Below are 17,785 nucleotides of genomic sequence, written 5' to 3'. Positions count from 1 at the left end.
ATATGAGATAATATTTTGTTTCTGTTATGACAACTTACAAGTTGAAAGATGATTCACATGAGTCAATGAGATTCCATAGCATTTAATTTTACTTGTTGCCAATCCAGATGACCCAAATTAATCTTATTAATCCACAAGGTAGATCCCTTGAGCCTTCCTTGTTATCTAGCGTCTCTGCATCTGTGGATAGTAGCATGGTCATCCTTTACTTTACATATATATCCATTTATAAGTGAGTACATATCATATTTACTTTTCTGGGTCTGGGTTAGCTTACTCAGTATGATTTTTCTAGTTCTTTGCATTTTCTTTAAATTTTATGATGTCAATGATTTTAACAGCTGAGTAATAATTCATTGTCTAAATGTACCAAATCTTCCTTATCCATTCTTTAGCTGAGGGACATCTATGTTGTCGCCAGGTTCTGGTTATTACAAATAAAGCTGCTTCAAATATAGGTAAGCAGGTGTCCTTGTGATATAATTGAGCATCCTTTATGCCCAAGAATGTGATAGGTTGGTCTTGAGGTAGATTGATTCCAAATATTCTGGTGAGCACCATATTGATTTCCGTGGTGACTATACAAATTTCCACTCCCACCAGAAATGGAGGAGTATTCCCATTGCTCAGAATGCTGAGCTGCCAATTGAATTATTTATCTTGCCATTCTGACAGGTTCAAATGGAATCTCAATTTAGTTTTGATTTGCATATTTCTATGACTTGGGATGGTGAGAATGTCTTAAGCGTTTCTTTGTCATTTGTGACTTTTCTGTTGAGAATTCTTTTTTTTTGTTAAATCTGTATCATAGTTTTTATTTTGATTATTATGTGTCTAAGTGATTGAGTTCTTTATATATTTGACAAGCAGACCTGTTCCTACCTCTATTTTTGTATAAGAGTATACTTATATTGTATTGATACATCTACCATATCACAATGTACATTTCTACCTCTGATACTATTTATGTAATAACATTGTTTACATTTGATATGTAATGACATTGTTTACAGATGAAGATCATTGTCTTCATGTATTGCACAGTTGTTTATTTTTTTTAGTCTTCAAGTTAGATAGGTATTGAGAATTTTATGTTGTTCATGTTTATTTTTAGGTTAATAAGGTATTCTAGATACATAGAGATTATATTTAGTATAGATAGTATAATCTTCAGCCTCTTTAAAGAGCTGTAGAAAATGGCCTTTAAGCTAACCTAGAATTCTGTGCCGAGACACAATTACTCCTGGCGACACCACTCTACTCCCGAGAGAACGTTGAGCACCAAAGACACTCCACTGGGAGTTTGTCTTCTTGGCAGAATTGGCCTTTGGGTTAAGAAAAGCCCATACCTCATCTACTGACAAAGATATGAAACAGGATTTTCTTATCTTGCCAAGACAGGGTAGGATAATTCTAAGAAAATTCCTTGCATTTGATAATGGTATGTCAGTCATGCTAGGCCTTAGCCAAAGTTGGTTGACTCAACATTGCGAACGAGAATTTGGGTGATTGCCCAGGTAGTCTGTTGTCTCTGTCATTTATGGCACGCTTTGGATATCGCTCATTTGTTAAGTAATATTTATTCCCTTCTCGGATCTTTGACGGAGTTGAAGATTATATAATTGTAATTACTCTCTACATTATTTAGACTCCTTGAGATAGAATGTCTGGTAAAACTTTTGTTCTCAATATTGTTTGTTATATCTATTATTTATTATTATTGTTTATAGTTGTATTTAGGTTAGTTCTGTCTTATTTAGACAAAAGGAGGGAGATGTAGGGATAAGCCCTCCCCTTGGGGGCGGGCTGCCCTCAGGCGTTGGTTACCGATATATTGGGCGGGCAGAGGCTGCGCGCCCCTCCCCTTTCTCTCCTGTCTCAGCTGGCTACTCCGCTGGAACCTTGGTTTCGTGAGTCTGGTTTTGTTATTAAACTTGTTCAAATATCTATTACTGGTGATTTATTAATCCGACCGCTGCACAGACCTCTGTCAGAAGTGGGGATGGTAAAACTCTCCTCCCATTCTGTAGGCTGTTATTTTGTCCTATTGATAATGTCAGCTAAGATTCCTAAGCAAAAGTGAATAATTGGCCTGAACTGACTACCCCCTTTGATCAGGCAAGAGTACTTGTGAGCTGTTTGGTACACCAAACAAGCCACAGAACATTCAATCTTCAGTCTGTTCAGCCTATGGAATAAGCTGGGGTAAGAAGACACAAAGTTTGTGGGAGTGGCTCACCAATGGCTGGTACAGCCTGAAACACATGCCAGAAGAGTGAACCCAATACTGGTACTGCTTGTAGTACCAGCACCTAGAGGTGACATGGACTAGATGCCTCAGACAGAACCAAACACTATTGGAGAAAAAATTATGAATATAATGATACCTAACAATATTCTGCTAAACTTATAGATTAGCACCTAACTGAGAAGTCAGCAGAGAGGCTCCATCCAGAAACTAATAGACACAAATGCAAGAAACCAAAATTAAACACTAGGCCAAGCTTGGGAAATACTGTTGATGAAAGGAAGGGCAGATTGTTGAAGCCAGAAGGGTCAAAAACTTCACAACAAAATCCACAGAATCAAATAATTTGGTTACATAGGAGTTCACAGAGACTGAAACTACAATCAGGGAATCTGCATGGGACTGAGTCAGGCTTCTGCATATTTGTGACATTTGTGTAGCTTGATCTTCATATGGGACCTAGCAGTTGGAGTACATGTCTTTTTTTTCTTGCTGGTATTTAGTACACTGTTCTTTATATTGACTTGCCTTGCCAGACAGTGATGGCACTGCCTTTAATTTCAGCACGTGGGTGGCAGAGTCAGGCAGATCTCTGTGAGTTTGGGGCCAGCCTGGTCTCAAGAGCTATTTCCAAGACAGACTCCAAAGCAACAGAGAACCCAGTTCCTAGATAAAATAAAAAATAATATATTCAGCAACACAGAGAACAATTTTCCATCACTAGAAATAGTGATCCTACATCAGCAGTTTTTGTGGAGTTCAACACAGATGAAGCAGAAGGAAATGACCTTAAAGATAACTTCATAAAGATTATAGAAGTTTTTAAAGAAGAAATTAGGAACTCCATCAAAAAATGTAGGAAAAGACAAACAAAAATTGGAAGAAATCAATAAATTCCTTAAAGCCAAGAAAATTAAGAAAAAACATTATAAAACAACTCCAAGACTTGAAAACTGAAATAGAGGCAATAAAGAAAACATAATTTAAGGAAATACAAGAAATGGAAAATCAGGCTAAACAAACAGGAACTAGAGAAGCAAGCATGCAAACTGAATGCAAGATGTGGAAAAGAAAATATCAGGCATTGAAGACACAACAGAGAAATAGATTCATCTGTCAAAGAAAATGTTAAAACCAAAAAATTAACATAAAACATACAGGAAAATCTGAGACACCATGAAAAATATCAAACCTGAGAATAGTAGGGACAGAAGAAGAAGGTCAAAGGCACAGAAAATATATTTAATAAAAAATATAGGCCATTGGTGTCGGCTGGTATGATTTGCAGAATGAGGCAGAGGCCTTAGCATCTGGAGTTTGAGGCTTGCCTGAATTACATCTTCCACTGGGCAGTGGTGAACACTCGGGAGGCAGAGGCAGGCAGATCTCTCTGAGTTTGAGACCAGCCTGGTCTACAACAGGTAGTTCCAGGACAGGCCCCAAAGCTACAAAGAAAGACTTCTCAAAAAAAAAAAAAAAAAAAAAAAGAAAAAAGGCCGGGCACTCAGGAGGCAGAGGCAGGTGGATCTCTGTGAGTTCGAGGACAGCCTGGTCTATAAGAGCTAGTTCCAGAACAGGAACAAAAAGCTATGGAGAAACCCTGTCTTGAAAATCAGAAAGAAAAAAAAAAGAAAAAAAAAGGAAAGAAATGAATGAAAAAAAATATTATGCAGCCCAAAGAAGGGTATGCCTATGAAGTTATAAGAAGTTTACAGAACACTGAAAGGACTGGACCAAAAATAAATTCCCTCAGCATATAATAATCTAAACACTAAAGATAAAGAATGAAGAAAGAATGCTAAATGCTGCAAAAGAAAAAGATCATGTAACATATAAAAGCAGCCCTATCAAAATTATACTTTACTTCTAAATAAAAACTCTGATAGTCAGGAAGTTCTGGACAGGCATAGTCAGACACTAAGTTTTCATGAATGCTAACACAGACTACTTATACAGCAAGACTTTCACTCATCATAGACAAAGAAAAATATTCCATGCAAAAACAGATTTAAACAATACCTTTCTACAAATCCAGCCCTACAGCAAGTACTACCTAAATAATAGCAACCCAATGACGCTAAATACATACTTGAAAACACAGGCAAAAGTAATCTCACACCAGCAAACTCCAAAGAAGGCAAAAACACCAACATAACCACCACCACCAAATCCCAAATATAACTGGAATAAACAATCACTGGTCATTAATATCTCTTAATATCAATGGTTTTAATTCACCTCTATAAAGATACAGGTTATCAAAATGGATAAAAAGAAAACCTGGATCCATCCTTATGTTGCATATAAACAACATTCCTTAATCTCAAGGAAAGGCATTCCCTCAGAGTAAATGACTAGGTAAAATATTTTTAATTGAATGGACCTAAGAAAGAAGTGAATGTTATGACCTAATATCTAACAAAACATGTTGCAAACTAAAATTAGTCATATAGGACAGAGAATGACATTTTATATTATCATAAGAAAAATCAACAAATGCAAAGTCTCATTTCTGAACATCTACATTTGTAAAATTACGACTACTAAAGCTTGAATTACACATTAAAACCCACACATTAATAGTCTGAGACTTCAACACCATATTATCACCACTGGACAGGAGTGCCAGATAGAAACTTATCAGAGAAATAGGGGGACTAACAGATATTATGACACAAATAAACTTAACAGGCATCTATAGAATAGTTCATCCAAAAAAAAGTATATATCTTCTCTTCAGCAGCTCATGGAATCTTCTCTAAATTTTACCACATACTTTATATCAAAACAAACTTCAATAGACACAAGTAATTGTAATAATACTTTGTATCTTATCAGATCACCATGGCTGGAAGTTAGAATTCAACATCAACTTTACAGCAGAAACTGTAACAACTCATGAAAATTGAATATTACTCAACTAAATCATAGGTGGCTCAAGGAAGAAATTAAGAAAGAAATTAAAGACTTCCTAGGATTCAATGAAAATAAGAGTACAACATTACAAAACTTATGAAAGCATTGCTAAGGGGAAAGGTCATAGTACTAAGTGCCTCAGTAAAGAACGGGGAGAAATCTCACACTAGTAAGTTAACAGCAAACCTGAAAGCTCTAGAACAAAAAGAAGCAAAGTCAACCAGGAGGGGTAGATGACAGGAAATAATCAAAATGATGGCTGAAATCAGTAAGACAGAAACAAAGAGAAAAATACAAAAATCAGTGAAACGAAGAGTTGGTTCTTAGAGAATATCAGTTCTTATCCTAAAAGTAAGGTATACAAACCTTTATCCAGAGTAACCAAATTAATCAAATCAAAAATGAAAAGGGGGACATGATAATACATATTGTGAAAATCCAGACAATCAATATGACATACATTGAAAATTGATACTCCACTAAATTAGAAAATGTAAAGGAAATAGACAATTTTCTGTATAGGTACCACATATCAAAATTAAATCAAGACCAGATAAAAATTAGATACAATTATAACACCAAAGAAAAGAGAAGCATTTATCAAAAGCCTCCCAACCATAAAAAGCACCAGGTCAGATGGTTGCAGTCCAGAAATCTACCAGAATTTCAAAAAAGGAAACTTATACCCCTCAAATTGTTCCTCACAATTAAAAAAGAAGGAACACTGTCAAACGTTTTATGTGGCTGCATTTATCCTGATACACAAATGACACAAAGACTCAACTTAGAAAATTTCAGACCAATCAATTTCATGAACATGGATGCAAAAGTACTCAATATAATACTAACAGACTAGTACCAATAATTCATGAAAATACACTGTGCACTATGATCAAGTTGGTTTTATTCCAGAGATGAAGTTATGGTTCATTATGCAAAAATCTGTCAAGGTAATTCACCATATAAATAAAATGAAAGTAAAAGAACTACATAAATATCTTATCAGGTACTTATTAGGTATTTTGAAAGTCTTTTACAAAATTCAAAACCACTTTGTGATAAATGTTTTAGGAAGATCATGGGTATAAGAAACATATTTAATCACAACAATGTGGGATATGCGGGCCTGCTTTTCATCCTGTCCGGCTCCCGCATGGCTAGCTTTACACCAGAAATAACAACATACAAACTGTATTCTTTTAAACACTGCTTAGCCCATTAGCTCTAGCCCTTACTGGCTAATTCTAATATCCCGATCAACCAATCTCTAATAAACACCGGTCGTACCGGGAAAGACTCAGCATTTCTGACCTGGCGGCTTGCTTCGTCGTGTCTACCCAGGAGACAGGAGCATGACCTCTGAGCTCACTTCCTCTTCCTCCCCGCATCCTGTTCTGCTTACTCCTCCCACCTATGTTTTAACCCATGAGGGCCAAGCAGTTTCTTTATTATAATTAACCAATGACCTTCCCCCATCATTTCCCCTCTTTCTGTTTAAACAAAAAAAAAAGGAAGGCTTTAACTCAACATAGCAAAATTACATATAACAAAACAGTTATCAAGTAAAAATTACAATAATCTTTATCATAACTAAGGAAAACTATAACTAACTATTCTTTAACTCCATCAAAAGACTCCAGAAAGATACAATATTGCTTAAGCAAACAAGAAATAAGCAACTTCCAAACTCTAGAAATGACAGAGACATCTCGCTGCCTGGACAGTCACCGAAAGTTTCTCTGTACTGTTGGGGCATCCATCTTCAGCCTACAGGCCCATAGTTTCCAGCAGACATTTTCATGAAGCAGGAAATTTCAAAGGCAGTTCAGTCACTATCTGTTGTGTCCTGTAGAATGTCTTGTAGACTCTTTAATGAATCAGGAACCCCAAAAGGTCATCTCACCTTTAGGCAAGTTCAGCAGTCCTCTCTCTGAAGGTTCTCTGTGTCCAGTTTATGCAACAGTCCAGGCAAGAGCAGTTTCTTGCCAAAATGGCTATCAAACTCCATAAGGATCCTCTTCGATGCCCATCTTCTTCTTGAAGTAGATTGGTGCTGCCAGGAGCAGAGTGTCTCATTGTCATGAAAAGTCCTAAGTTATTAAAACATTTACAATGCCATATTCTCTAGCCTTTGAAAGATATGAAGAATGTCTATCTGAAATATATCCATGCACATCTAGAAAATCTAACTAACATGACTACAAACTTGACTATTATAGATGATTATCTATTAACAACCTATATACATTACATTTTTACATGAACTACACAATCACAATATCTTAATCAATATCAGAAATACATATACATATAACAAAATTGACCTTAAATCTCTATCAATAAAGCAAAATCTATACTAATGCAAATTATTCATACCTATATCATATCCCCCTTTAAATGTAAAAGAAGATTTATAAACAATATTTGGGAACATGGGCACAGTCTTTTCTCTCCAAACTGCTTCCTGCTGGATGGGGGCGTTGTTAATTAGGTCTTTCATGGTATAACCTGTGTGCTAGTTTCATCTCAGTTGGCAGTTGAGCGAAGCAATTTTCTGAAGGTGTTCACAGCAACTCTTCAGAAGGGCGTGGTCCATCATACCATATTGGGATAGAAGCAATCCACAGACTCTCACCCTCTGTGAAAACAAAATAAGAAACTCCTTTCCAAAGCATCATGTCCTTAGATCCAAATCTCAAAGTCAAGGCATTTTCAAAATATCTATGTCAGATTAGTTCAGCAGCATTTATAAACAAATATCTTTTAGCAGCTGTTGCTCTTTTCTCAGCATTAAAACAATTCAAACAGAGCATAATAGTATATAGTATCAAGATTCTCATTGTATTTTCCATCTTTGTGAGGTTTTATTTTAACCTCTATTTCATTTATTTTTACTTTTATGTTATATTCTCTGTATATCTTTGTCCTGGAATAACTCTGTAGACCAGGCTGTCCTTGAACTCTCAGAGATCCCCTGTCTCTGCCTCCCAGGCATTGAGATTAAAGATGTAAGCTACTACACCTTAAACTCACAAAAGAGCTGTTATTAGAAAATGAAATAACTATGTAGAAGAAGAAAATGGTGACCTAAAGAAAACTAATATTAGGAAAGAGAAAAGAAACAAAGACAAAAGAAAAGGAGGATCATGAGGCATTTTATTGCTAAATATAAGCTGTTCAGTCCAAACAATGTTACTGGAAGGTGTTCTTTCATGTGTTCTTTCTTGGAGAAGAATGCCTCCCCTTTCATCTGCTCTTCTTTTTTTGCTTTAGTTCTTTTAGTAGGACTGAGGCCTCGTGGATTTTATCCTGTCCTTTGGCATGTGCATTATTATGGCAGCCATTTTGGTAAACTCTTTGGTGCCAGAGGATCAAGGAGCTTGCTACAATAATGTATCTTTTAGTAATATCAGAAACCTAATGAGGTTTCCTTACCACTGAGCAGTCATTTCCTTCTTGAGAGGTGTCTCTTTTCAAAATTTTATCCATAGATTTTTCTTCCCCTATGGAAACAAGAGTAAAGCCCTGTCCCCAACATGGCATATCTTCTGGTTTCCATTTTAAGATCAACACTTCCTTGAAGTACACCGACTTCATTTAATTCAGAAGTTTTTTTTCTATTATCCAATGTCTCTCTGCTGCCATTGTTCTTTTTTCATTAGCATTAAGAAAATTCAAAGTTAATAAAGCACTATGCAATCTATTTCTGTGGGTATTTTCCATCCCTTTATCTTTTTTTTTTAAACATATCCTTTATAGTTCAATTTGAATTTTCCATAACTGTTTGACCTGTAGGATTGTTTGGTATACCTGTAATGTGCTTTTTACTATAATCGAAAAATGATTTCATTTTCTTAGAGACACATGTTGGACCATTATCTACCTTTATTTGTGCAGGTATACCTATGATGGCTATACTTTCTAATAAATGTGCGAATACTGAATGAGCCTTTTCTGAGCTCAAACCTGAATAAGTGCCAATGGTGTGGTGTACATATTTCAATTTTCTCAAATCTGCAAATTGGAACACATCCATCTGCCAGATTTCATTTCTTTGAGAACCTTTGGTGTTACTCCCTGCAGGTAGCAGTGTTTGGTTATAGAAAGGGCAAGTAGGACATATTTTTATAGTTTCCTTAGCTTTATGTCATGTAATAGAAAACTCTTTATTTAAACCTTTGCCATTGACATGATGTTTTTTTATGAAATTCTGAGGCCTTCAGCACATTTACAACTAATAATTGATCAATTTCAGCATTACCTTGTGCTAAAGGACCTGGCAAACCCATATGGGATCAGACATGTATTATGGGACAACACCTATTTCTAATTTTATCTTGGACCAGAATGAATAATGAAGTCAATCTGTATAATATAGTATAAATTCAGCAGTTTCAATATGTATAACAAGTCTTTCTGCATGTCGTGAGTCAGTAACTAGATTGAGATGTTCTTTAAAATCCCTTAGTACCATGAGAATAGCAAATAATTTGGTTTTTGGAAAGAATTATAAGGGTTTTGTTCCACCTTACTTAAATCTTATTTGTAACTGTCCTTTCCTGATTTGTTTGCATCAGTATCAAATATACAGGCTCTGGTTATTGGTGTGTCATGTACAATGTGTGAAATATTCAAAGTAGTTCTCTTTGTAAGATTAATCCTGTCACTTTGGGAATAATTGCTATTAATCTCTCCAAAAAAAAATTAACAGAAGTTCTTTGCCATGGTTCATTGTCTTCCCATAATTTTATCAGTAGTAAAAGGCACTAAAATTTCTGTTGGGTCTATTCCTGCTAGTTGATGAAGTCTCAATTTTCATTTTAAAATTAATTTAGAGACTTTTTCCACATAAGAATTTTGGGGAATTATCTTAAAGGATAATTTCTGAAGGAGTTCCCACCGCATACAGAGTCAGTTCAAGGACAGCCATGATTACATGGAAAATATGATTCAAGGAACAAAAACAAAACAACAAACTAAATACAAAACAAAATGAAAAAAGAAGAAAGTAGATGTAATATGAACCTATAATTGTTTCTAAATATTATTTTACAAAGCCAGTATGAATAATTTTCTTGGATCAATAATTTGGAAATATTAGAATTTATATTATTACATATTGTTAAGTGAACTTAATTTATCTATTTTTTTAAAAAGAAAGAAACTATATTCCCATAGTTTTGTCATAACTTTTATATATTTCTTTATAAAAATATTATTTTAGGTCATTCTTTCCACAATTACCACTAAGCAAAATTTTATCCACAACTTTAATACACATAAATACTCAAAAGTCATCTACGTTTTGTTTCATGTTTTATAATATTGTCATCTATAGGCTAATAACTCATTTATAATTTTTGTTTTAAATAGGTTTCTAATATATTCTTACAGTGGTTAAAGAGATTATATTGTATGAGACAAATTTATTTGGTATGTAAGCCTATTTGTGGGGATCTAAAATTTCATTAGGGAATATAAACTGAGCAAGCATTGAGTTTTATGTCTCATTTTAATCTGCATCTGGTGCGTTTTGATCACATTTGCCCTCTATCAACTCTCATGTTTCTCCTTTTCTATCCTCCTGCATGTCTTTCTCTTTCCTAAAATTAATTTTCTTTGGTCATGTTTTTATTTTTCTACATGGAAATTTCATTTTTAATGAGAGCTCTTTATGACATTTAATCATCTGTACTACTATTAGTAATTTGATCACAGGTATCACCACATTTAAACCATGCATTACTGTCATTTCATATATCTGAAGTAGGATGTGCTTCTCCTACCATAAACATTCATCCTCGGAGAGGAAAAACTCATGTTGAGTTTATCTTAGAGTCTCTGGGATCTTTGTTTTGAGTGACTGGTGTCTTTGGTTGCAAGCAATGATGTTCTTGCCTGACCTCCATACACATGCCTTACACACATTCATTTTTCAAAACATAATAACAGTGTGTGTGTGTGTGTGTGTGTGTCTCTGTGTCTCTCTGTGTATGGGGAATGGGTTAATAAAATGGGAGGGAATTAAGAGGTTAGGGACTATTTCAGATAGTCAGGTCATTGCAGATAATGTCAAAGAACATATTTAATAAAAATGTGGTGACAAGATTTTTGAGAGTTAAATTTATAAACACAGTTGGGATAATTTCTTCTGTAAAGACAACAGAACATATACATATGTACACATCAAAGTCTGTGACCAGACATGAGTGATGCTTACCTGCAATTATGCAATTTCAGGAAAACATGGTATAGGTGTTTGTGTGGTTTAGTTAGATAATTAATTTTCTGACAACCTTTTTAATTTATTAAAATATCCTACTGGTTGATTTTTTTACCATTAGATCATGAAATATTGACATGATAAAAAAGAAGTTAAAACATTCATATCTGTTTAGACCTTAAGCTATTATAAACATATATATGTTTATAATATATTATAATATATTATATACTATATTATATATATATTACCGAGCAAATGACATACTACACCAAATGGTATACAACATGAATTACTATGAATATCATATTATAAAGGGCATACAATATTTATGTAACTGGCCTTGACAGTTATGCTATTTCATCGTATGATATAAACTCATGATCTTCCAAAGAATTTGTCAACTGAAGAAAGTATATTCAAACATTATAAACAAATTGTCCTATTAGGTAAGGAAGACAACATAGGAAAATTCTGTATTCATATGAATAGTTAAGACTTGAAAACTGAGAGATATATTAATATGAGGCCATTAGCATAATTTCATTTGTATAGTATTTTGGTTTCTATGTAGATGTAGTCTTCACAAATATCTTCAATATCTTTTATTACAGAGAAAATTAGTGTTGGCATATAATACCATATTTTAAAAGATGGTAAGATTGATAAGTAATATAAAGAAGATTTTCTTAATAGCAATCTAGCTAAAGTGACTTGCACAATTTTGGGAACACAGATACTGTGTAGTAATATGTGATCATTATATTGAAACTTTATTAACATCTTCTAATTTTCGATATATAAAAGTATGTTATGCAGCGCACACATTCTAAGTGGGAAAACTTGAAGTATTGAATATATTTTTCTAATTGTTCTTCTAATAAGAAATATGCTAATTGAAAATTCTAATTCCCTAGACAAACTACTATACAACTCAATTTCAACTAGAAATGTAGATAAAATGGTGGATACACAATGAATTTGGTGATTACATAAGATGTCTAAAAATTATTCCAAAACTGACATGTGATTAATCAGCTTTTTCATGGCATTCTTGATATCTTTATTTCTTAGTGTATAGATGGCTGGATTTAAGAGAGGCGTGATGACTGAGTAAAATACAGCAAGAAATTTGTCCACCCAAGTGATACTGACTGGCCACAGATAGATGAAAATGACAGGACCAAAGAACAGCACAACTACTATGATATGGGAGGTGCAGGTAGAGAGTGCCTTTGATGAACCATCTTTAGAGTGAAGCCGAACAGTTAGAAGAATGTAAATATAAGATATCAGCAAGAGAAGGAAGCAAGTTGTTGCTAAAACACCACTGTCAGCATTTATCACAATTCCCAGAGTATCAGTATTCATGCAGGCTAATTTCATCACTAAAGGAATATCACAGAAAAAGCTGTCTATCACTCTAGTTCCACAAAAAGGTAGCTCCAAAATCAAGATCAGTTGACTAACACCATGCACGAATCCAATGATCCATGATATCAAAACGAGCCAGATGCACTTCTGTCTGTCCATGATGCTGGTGTAGTGGAGTGGCCTGCAGATGGCCACATAGCGGTCATAGGCCATTGTTACAAGAAGAACCATCTCACCTCCTCCAAAGAAATGCACACAGAGGATCTGGCTCATGCAGCCCCTAAAGGAAATGGTTTTGTTTTCTTGTATGAGGTCTGTGATCATTTTGGGGGTAGTAACTGAGGAAAGGCATAAGTCAACAAATGAGAGATTGGCTAGAAGAAAGTACATGGGAGAATGGAGATGGTGATCAGTGATGATTAAAATCACCACAAAGAGGTTGCCTACCATAGTCATCAGGTAGAGGGTGGAAAATGGTAGCAGGAGGAAGATCTGCAATTCTCTTGAGGTACAAATTCCCTGTAAAATAAACTCAGGCACCAGACTCTGGTTTGTTTCTTCCATAGGGTAATCTGTGCTCCAGTAGGTATGAGAGACAGAGGCTAGTTAAGAATAGAAACAATAACCAAATGTTACAAGTCAAGTAAGCAGAAAAGAAGACAGATTATATCTTAGTTTTGTACCCAGTCAAAATTAACACAACTCTTTTATTTTTATATATTCTTTCTAATCAGGGAATATTCCTAAATATAGGAAAAACTTTACACACCTGGCAGGTAATCTATATAGGTATGTAAATGAGTATATTGTTTAAAAATATCAGTAGGAAATGTTCTGTTTACATTTTCCAAGTATTAAATCTAACTCTTTGTCATGAATTCAGGGTCGTTTTTAGTGAATATCTGAGATAATTTTATAGCCTCTTCACTTGACTGTCACAATAACAGAATGAAAATAAATCCATTGACATATTTTAAGCATAAACAGAATATTCCCGGGCACAAATTTAGTTTTGCCTATGCCAGAAGATACAGAAGTGAATTCTATTAAAATGTATGTTAAAAATTCTTCATCAAATAAATTGAGAATTCATGTGCTCAAGACATGTTTTTAGCATTATATTATTCCTTGAACTAATATTGGACTTATTCATTGAAGTGTATGTCTGAGCGATTACGTATCTTTAGGCTTGAAGGGTGTTACTTATTGCTCTGTACTTGGAGACTTTCAAATTTAAATGGTGAGATTTCATATAAAAGTTTGAATAATTTATGAAAGTTGCTTTCTCTGCCTATCTTTCTTTTTCTTTTTTTTCCTTTCCTCCTTCTTTGCCCTTTTCCCTTTACTTCTTTCTTTATGAATCTTAACATTGATATTACATTTAGGTTTGAAATTGTAAGATTAAAATATCAACAAATAAGTAGGTATTTTGTGATTTCTTTGTTAAGTACTTGAAACATTATACAATAGCAATAATTTTGATTTTAAAAGGGAATCAGCTCTATAGAGTAGTAAAACTGTAGTGTGAAATGACATCTCTCTCATTCCAAATCTTCAATATTATGTTCAGATTGTGACATAAATGATAGGAATTTTGATTTTGAAAAGTTCAAGAAAATTAATGCCATTTTAAAAACAAGATTGTTATTCAAATACAAATAAGTAGTAATAATGGTCAGATTTACATGAAGTTAATTTTATGGTGCTCAAAATTGAGAATACTTAGCCCTTTGACTATCAATGGTAGTTTCAACATATCTTTTTCAATTGATACATTCTGTGTATTATGATTATTCTACTCTCTATCATTATCATCTTACTCTAAGTTCCGATAACTACTTCTCTAATGTGTTTTCTGTATCTTGAGAAAATAGAGCATCTAGAAATCAAAAGGTAATCAGATATCATTAGAATAAGTTTAGTGGCCTGTGAGTACAATGTTTTCCTGTGTTGGGAATCTTGAAACTTTTAAGGTTACCCTAAGAGATCGTTAGTTGTGAGCATATAAAACAGCGTTATGTTTCCAATCATCTCAAGGACCAGTAAGAATGGGAAACTATAATATTTTTGTCAAGCACAACAATTAGAAAAACTCATGCAAGATTTAAAAAAAAAATGTGGCACTATAGACAAATGTAAACCAAACCTTAAATTAGTAATTGAAATGAAAACTGAAACTACAGCAGTTTGTGATGTACTCATGCCACAAGAATAACCTAATAAAACAGATCTTGCCTTTTAGATGATGTTTCCTCCTATTTTCCCCAGAATCTGAAACTCTTACATCGTTGTTTTTGCTATGGACAGTGTTGCTGAGATGATTCACCTCAGTGTGGCTTATATACAATCACAAGAGTCTTTTCTGCCTTGGAAAGTTTCCCATTCTGTACATTAAATAGGACAATGCAGTTGGCAAGCCTTTTGTTTTCATAGTCCTTGGGGATCTCTAGCCTCCAACTTCTCTTGAAGTGAACATGAGAGTTCAACAATAAAAATTTTCCTTTATCCATAAATATTTTATAATTGTGAGTTATCATTCTCTATCTGTTATGACAACTTACAAGATAAAAGATAAAAGACAAAAGATTAATCACATGGGACAATGTGATGGCATAGCAGTTGAAGTCACTTGTTGCCAAGCCAGATGACCTGAGTTAATCTTAGGGATCCACAGATGTGTTTCAGCAGTGCAAGTACATACATTCATACCTACATTCATAACACATGCACCCACATGAATAAATATGATAAATATTTGAACAAAAGAGAAAACATATTTATAGTTTTACAGCTTATGTATCTATTTAGATAATTATTTCCATATCTAGAAATGCCAAAAGAGACACTTTCTCACTCTCTTTTGATATTTTATGATCAACTCCTCAACACACCTATGAATCAGACAAACAGTTTTATTTTAGATTGTGAAATTTGTCTTTATTTTCAAATTCATTTCATTACATATACTTAAGGTGACATTATGTTTTAATAGACACACACATAGAGAAATCGCATATTAGTACTTTATATGGAATATGGGTATGCTAAACTCATTCAAATCTTTTTTTTCACTTTTCATCAAATAATTCTACTTCACTAAAATAGTTTTCATTTAATAAATTTTCCAAAATAATTTATTTTTAACTCTTCATGTACTGTTCTAGAGAAATATTATTATTTATAAAACTAGCTTTAATAGCAAAGTAATAGTAGACTTCATATATGTTCCTAATCTTTTATATAATAAACATATTATTATATATGTTTATCCAAAGTATATTTATTAACTGCAATCTATTATATGTTTGCTATATTGTAATGACCTTCAAACCCCTAATATAACTCTCCATGTTTTCCTTCAATTCTGTGATTTCTTTATTATTTTATTGCACTTATAAATATGCATACACATATTTTTACCCCAAATATAATGTCCAGAAATACTGAAACTTGTCATAGATTATGGGTACCTACGACTCCTTATAAATGTAGAAACCTCACATATGTGCCTACTAGGTAGACTGATATAAACCCTAGTAGTACTGTGAAACAGAGTGATTTAATTTTCAAAGAGCAGGGCAACCTCATCCTTAGGAAAACCATACGCAGTTTGTTTCACATAGTAATAATTGTACAGCACGGTGTTAGCATTCCTTGAGAGTGTAGAATTCACTAGTGAATCCATCTGGGTCTGGAGTTTTCTTGGATAGGTGATTTGTAATTGCTGTTTCACCTTGCTTCTCAACAGTACCCTGTTAACATTTCTTATTCTCAATAAAAAAAAAGAAGAAAAAAAAAAAAAAAAGAAAGTGTCTACCTAAAAAAAAAAAAAAACATTGTTTATCTCCATTTGGTTTAATTTTGGTAAGTCATTTGCATCTAGGAATTGTTCTCTCGTTCAGTTCACAATTGTCTGCTATGGTCTAGTCAACAGTGTGTTTTCCTGAATTAAGGTAACCGTTAAAGCTGCATAGAAATCTGAATGACTGTTTCAGAGGTCTGCACATAGCACATGTTAGAAGGCATGCCCTGTACCTTTTGCTACCAAGACCGCTATTTATTTGTACATTATTTTTCTAGAAATATTAACCACAAATTACTGAAAAATTATATACTCTGTGCTATTGTATAATTTCCTTCTTCAGTCTTTTTCTTATGATCAGAGTTCTACCAATGTTCTTTTAAAAAGTCTGCATCTAAGTGACAGTCTGTGCCATCCCTTTGTTTATGTTTGAACATACTTGTGTGTAGCAAGCTGCGTGGTGTCACACCTGATGGAGATGTATAATCAACTCCTGAGATGGCTAAGGCCTGACCTATGCTATGATCACGCAATGATCATCAGCTGCTTGCATATGCGTGGGCCTATGGGCAGTGCCCACCTGGCTGTTTGGGGTTGGCAGCCCATGCCTACTTAAGGGCTGGGAGAGGTTTGCCCGGAGAGAGAGGAGAAAGAGAGAGAAAGAGAAGGAGAAGGAGAAGGAGATAGATTGCTGTGAATAAAGTCCTGAAAAACTGCTTCAAGAAGAGCTCCGGGTGTTGCGTTTTCCTTGCTGGTCGAGGGTGGACGCGACACTTGTGTATGTGTGTGTCTATATTTTTGTGTGTTTGTGAATCTCTATAACCTAGCCCATTTCTATTAGTCTTTCACTTCTTTGGTTAATGTTGCCCCAAGATATTTTGTTATTTATGGCTTTTGTGAAAAGTAATTTTTATCTGATTTCCCTCTCAGCTTCTTTATCGTTTGTGCATATAACGGCTACTGATGTCTTTGACTTGATCATGTATCCTGCCACATTACTGAAAGTATTTATCAGCTGTAGTTGTTCCCTGGTAGAGTTTTTGGTGTCATTTATATATACTATTATATCATCTGAAAATAACAAAAGTTTAACTTCTTCCTCTCCAATCTGAATCACTTTGATCTCCTTTCATTGTTTTATTGCCATAGCCAGAATTTCAAAAACGCTGTTGAAGAGATTGGGAGAGAGTGGACAGTCTTGTCTTGTTCTTAATTTTAGTGG

The 17,785-nt window shown here is 34.1% G+C and overlaps 1 protein-coding gene across 1 annotated transcript; it reads right to left on the bottom strand.

Annotated features, from left to right (window-relative positions):
- Positions 1-12,395: 12,395 nt before the first annotated feature.
- Positions 12,396-13,325, bottom strand: LOC126490419 (olfactory receptor 4K3-like). Its single transcript, XM_050125357.1, has one exon. The coding sequence runs from the start codon at positions 13,323-13,325 to the stop codon at positions 12,396-12,398; it is 930 nt and encodes a 309-aa protein (XP_049981314.1).
- Positions 13,326-17,785: the final 4,460 nt, after the last annotated feature.

This window comes from Alexandromys fortis, unplaced genomic scaffold (genome assembly GCF_014885135.2).
Source record: "Alexandromys fortis isolate MF-2015 unplaced genomic scaffold, M_Fortis_MF-2015_v1.1 scaffold_229, whole genome shotgun sequence".
Lineage (NCBI taxonomy): Eukaryota > Metazoa > Chordata > Mammalia > Rodentia > Cricetidae > Alexandromys > Alexandromys fortis.
Note: the sequence above shows the minus strand (reverse complement) of the source record. Positions and strands in the feature narration are given on the sequence as shown.

Bases quoted from the DNA above. Each gene is read 5' to 3' on its own strand.
- LOC126490419 (XM_050125357.1), bottom strand. From the start codon at position 13,325: ATGGAAGAAACAAACCAGAGTCTGGTGCCTGAGTTTATTTTACAGGGA.